Source organism: Crocuta crocuta, unplaced genomic scaffold, assembly GCF_008692635.1.
Source record: "Crocuta crocuta isolate KB4526 unplaced genomic scaffold, BGI_CrCroc_1.0 scaffold267, whole genome shotgun sequence".
NCBI lineage: Eukaryota > Metazoa > Chordata > Mammalia > Carnivora > Hyaenidae > Crocuta > Crocuta crocuta.
The window spans coordinates 143374-148201 of record NW_027531899.1 but is presented as its reverse complement, the minus strand read 5'-3'; the positions used below and the strand labels follow the sequence as shown (position 1 = coordinate 148201).

The window sequence follows — 4828 nt, the reverse complement described above, 5'->3', positions numbered from 1 at the left end:
TGAGGCTGCAGTGGCTGAGGGAGGGCCCCTTCTGCCCACCTGCCCCAGCCCTGCTCCAGCCCCCTCAGCTTCCCACACCTTCATGCAGTTGGTTGTAAATTCTTCCAGGAGCTGTTTTACTGTCTACTTTTCAGGATTAAAAAAAAATCAAAAACTAAAAAAAAAAAAAAAACAAAAAACCCCCCACAAGTTGTAAAATGCAGAGGGAGGAAGAAGTGACATATTTTTTTGGTAATTATGCTTTTTTTTTTTTAATTTTTAGAATTTCTCTGTTTTTACTGTGGCTGTTGATACTTCATCAGGATAACCATTTCTTTGCTGAGTTCAGGTGACGGAGGAAGAGCCACACCCTCAAAACAAAGCAAAACAAAACACACAAAACAAAACCATAGAATCATCTTTAACCTGACTTTTTATACGATGTCTCAGTTTCCCGTAACTTTGCACACAAGCTTCTGTGTTGAGTTGAATTGTAACTGCTTTTTGTATTTGGAGAGAGTGTGACTATTGAACTTGAAACCTTTTATTCCAGGCGTCTTGGTAGTTTCTGGTGGGATTAAGCGGGTGAGAGGGAAGAAGGGGAGGTTGGGGGGCTCCTTCCCTTCAGAACCTGAAATTTCTCCCACTGCCTCCTCTCCAGAGGTCTCCCAGGTGCCAGACCTAAAGGTTTTTCCTACAATGATCCTCTGATTATTTTTACTTCCCCTTGACCCATATGTTTTAACAGGATTTTAACAAACTGCACTTATTAAGAAATGTGTTTGCTTTGTTTTGTTTTCTTTCAATAAATGACATGGCACCTCCTAGCAGGAAGGAAGCAGGGTTGAAACCCTGAAGTGTTACTGCAGTTGGCCTTTAATTGGGGTGGGGCCTTTTCAAGGGGACATTATTTACTCATCTGTTAAACACTCATTGAGGGATTCATGTGTCGTGCCCCATTTTTGGTGCTGGGAGCACCCCTGTAAATCTGGGGCTCTCCATTTTAAAGTGGTTCTCTGGTCCCCGCCCTTTCTGATCCTCTCGCACCACACACAGCCCCACATCTCTCCAGGAATTTGTCAGACGGCATGGCAGGTCCCTGGGCAGAGGGTGAGGTAGGGCTGATGGGGGTCATCACTGGGTGTGACTTCCCGTGCACCTCAGCCCTGGCCTTGGGTGCCGCACTTAGGACAGTTCCTGCCCGTGCTCCTGGATCCAGGCCGGTGGGGATTCCAGGAGCTGCTTTGTCCAGCCGCTGGGTTAGGTGCCCGCTCCTTCTGGACAGTGCTGGGCATACAGCGCGGTCACAGCAGTCCTGAGCCCTACTCTCACCGGCCCTCGGTCCAGAGGTAACACGCACCTTCCAAATGGTGACGGCACCAAGTGGTCAGCTGTGAAAGCCTGAGGTGGAGAGTCTGGCGAGGGGACGTCTTCCTGGACCAGGGAACAGTTTTAAAAACAGCCAGGGTAAAAGACTTTCTGATTGCATTTCCGTGGCCTAGTATCCTCCTTTCCCAGCAACTGGAGTCATTCCTTTATCCCCTCTGGACATGTGGCATTCCTGTTCCCTTGTGAGGGACGGTCCTGGGGCCAGTTCAGCCCCATCCCTTTCTTTATAGGAAGTCCCTTAGAGCCTCGTGAAAGGGGACACAGGCTGCAAGAAAAGGGAGGAGGAAGGCTGACTAGCTTCTAGGCCGGGGGTGGGGCATCAGAATGTGAAATGGAGCCAAGACTGGTGGCCAGTTGGGCTAAAAGGGACCTGGAGTACCCTCCCCCCACGTCCCCAATTCTGCCTTCCCGAGAGAGCAGAAGGGGAAGGGCCTTGGCCTCCCATCTGGGAAGGTCCCTTCCTTGCAGGTCCATGTGTAGGGCAGCAGCACCCTCTGCTGGCCTCTCTGGGTACTGTCCTAAATGTAGTCCCCACCCCTCCGCTGTGGCAAATGGGCCTCCTGATCCCTCATCCTGGCGATGCAAATGGGAAGTTATTCTCCTGCTCCTGTGCACAGCGTCAGGGTCATTGCACCGGCCTCCTCACAGATCTCCCTTACGTCTAGTCCTTTACCCTGATGCCCTCCTGCCTGCTACCTGAAGGATAAAGGAGCTCAAGCTTCTTAGTGCAGCTTATGATGCCCCGTGTGCCTGGCCCCTGGTGACCTCTCTGGCTTCATCTTTCGCAGTTCCTCTGAACTTAAGATTGGTGGTTGGTTCTGGGGGAGTTACAAGTCTCAATCCAAATGTCCTGAAGTCTGCTTTGGAAAATGCCCTTGTGTGTGGAATTTTGCATAAATATTCAAGAGGTTCTCAGGTCCTTGCAGCAACCAGAAATATCCATGCCTGCCTTCCCCTCTGGGTCTTTGCCTCACCCTTCCCAACGTCCGAAACCCTCCTCTTTAATTCCTGCTTATCATTCAGGTCTCAGCTTGGGTGTCCCCTCTTGGAAGGATGCTTCCCTGACCCTCCTGGCTGGGGTGGGCAACCCATTAAGAGCCCTGGCCACTCAGGGTAGTCACTTGTGTAATATCTGTCTACTTTGTTGGCAACTCACACTTGAATGAGTCCCTACCCATCACCTCAAGCAGATCAGGACCAAGGCTGTCCCCCCTCCACATCTGCAAATTCTTAAGGTCCTGGGAACACAGTGGGAAATTCCATCTGATCTCACCTCCCATTTCATGCTAGCCAGGGACTGGCTGTGACGCCAGAAGCAAGAGACGAAGCTTAGTAGATATCCTTTGAGGTGCTGAAGAATAAAAAGGGGATGGATTGGAGTCTGAACCAGACTATAAACCCTCAAGAGGCTCTGGAAGGTGGCCATTCAACCATCCACCCCTAAAGCAAGCAGAGCCCTCCTGACAGTGCAATTCCGCAGCAGGTCAGATAGCGGTGGGAGGGGGAGGGTGGAAGAGCCTCCCTGACCCCGGCGCCCTCAACCTTCCTGGCTGGGGCCGGGGGCCTGAGGGAGGTACGCATGCGCGAAGGAAGGTACGCCTTCAGCCCGGAACTGTTGTTTCGGGCTCTGCAGAGCACCCGGCCCTTGGAGTGTGCTCAGCCGGAAGTGGCCGCTGAGGACTTGGGACAAGAATTGGCGTGCGGGCCCGCCGCGGCGGTTAACAAGTAGTAGAGAATTAGGATGGAGGCCGTGGCGGCCACGGCGGCGGCGAGGGAACCCGATGAAGGTGAGGTCCGGGCCACGCGGAGGCGGCGGAGGGTGGGGCTGTGGTGTCACTGGGAAATGATTCCCCGTGAGCGCGCAGGAGGACTCTTTATAGGGGGACACCTGCTCTCGGGTTTACCAGTCCTCTTCGCCACTCAGTCCAGATTAATCCCTCCCTTGTTGCGAGCTGCCGTGCTTTACCCCATCCTGGGGTAACTTGAAATTAGCCTCTTTCAGGTTCCAGGCCAGCCCTTTACATGTGCCAGGCTGACCCAGTTCCTTCCGAGGCTCTTAGGTCAACAGAAACCTGTCCCCTGTCCCAGCTAAGTCCCAGTGTCCCAGTCAGCCCTGCCTCCCCAAAGACCTCCTTCCCTAAGTCACACTGACCCTTCCCTTGTCCCCAGGCTCACCCTCCTCCTGTCCCTTGCAAAGTCTTGCTTATTCGAGACTTAAACGGCTCCCCCATTTCATTCTCATTTCCCTTCCCCCGAAGTCCACAGTTCCATCTGCCTCCTCACGTCCTTAATCCATTTCTGTGTTGTCCCTACCTCTTTCCTTTATTCTCCTGATACCTTCCCCTCCATATCGCAAATGCTTTCGTTTGGGGGCGCCTGGGTCGCTGGTTGGTGAAGCCTCCAACTCTTGATTTCAGCTCAGGTTGTGACCTCAGGCCTTGCGAGATCCAGCCCCTCTCCCCGCGTGTTGGGCTCTGAGCTGACAATGTGGAGAAGATTCTCTCCCACTGTCTCTGTCCCTCTCACCATCTCTTCTCTTCTCCCTCTCTCTGTCAAAACAAATAAACATTTTTAAAAAATTAAAATGCTTTCTTTTTGCTCATCTTAAAATTTCATCTGGCGGTTTCCAAGTCATCCCAAGTGGGGCAGGGAGTGATTGGGAAGTTGGCTGAAGTTCACTGGCCAAGAATTGATAACTGTTGAAGCTGGATGATGGGTATGTGGGGTGGGGGTGGGGATATCCGTTGTATTCTCTACACTTGTGCGTGTTGGACATTTTCCGTAATAAAACATGTTTTAACCTAAAGTCTATCCTTTGATCCCATGTACCTTCCAGATACCATGTATCTTCTCCAAAGAGCCCTCCACAGCCGTCTCCATTTCCTCACCTCCCACCCACTTGCAGTCTGGCTTTCACCTTCAGTCAACGGGGGCACCCCAGTTAGGGCTTTTTTTTTACTGACTCCTTGGAGAATTCAATGCCGTTGACTCCTCCGACACTCTTGAACCTTGTTCCTCGGTTTCTGTGAGACCACTCTTTCCCATTCCCTTCCTTTCTCTCAGGCTTCTGCTCAGCCTCTGTCAGTTTCCCATGGCCTCTGCAGCAAACAACCACAAGCTCGGGGGGCTTAAAACAACAGAAATGTATTGTCTCACAGTTTTGAAGGCCAGAGGTCTGAAATTGGTACGACCAGGCAGGAATCAAGGTGTCGGTAGGACCGCGGGGGTGGGGTGGGGGGCCTCCTTCGGGGGCTCTTCCAGCTTCTGGTGGCTCCTGGCGTTCCTTGGCTTGTAGCCCCATTACTCCGGCTTCTTCGTGTGCCCTCCATCTGTCTTCACCTGGCCCTTCTCTGCATATGGCCAGGTTCCCTCTCGGACTCTGTCTTACGGACACTCGTCATGACACTTAGGCCCCAACCGAAGATAATCTCCCAGTCCCAAGAGCCTTCACTTTATCCTC

The 4828-nt window shown here is 52.3% G+C and overlaps 2 protein-coding genes across 2 annotated transcripts in view; both read left to right on the top strand.

Moving 5' to 3' along the window:
* HNRNPUL1 (heterogeneous nuclear ribonucleoprotein U like 1) overlaps positions 1 to 756 on the top strand; it is a 37850-nt gene extending 37094 nt beyond the window's left edge. The window contains exon 16 of the mRNA XM_077773914.1: positions 263 to 756. The gene's annotated coding sequence lies outside the window, so the exon portion shown is untranslated. The remainder of the gene's footprint in view (positions 1 to 262) is intronic.
* Positions 757 to 3001: 2245 nt separating this feature from the next.
* Positions 3002 to 4828, top strand: part of CCDC97 (coiled-coil domain containing 97) — a 9072-nt gene continuing 7245 nt past the window's right edge. The window contains exon 1 of the mRNA XM_077773896.1: positions 3002 to 3155. Coding sequence (XP_077630022.1) covers positions 3110 to 3155 — 46 coding nt within the window. The 5' untranslated portion in view covers positions 3002 to 3109. The remainder of the gene's footprint in view (positions 3156 to 4828) is intronic.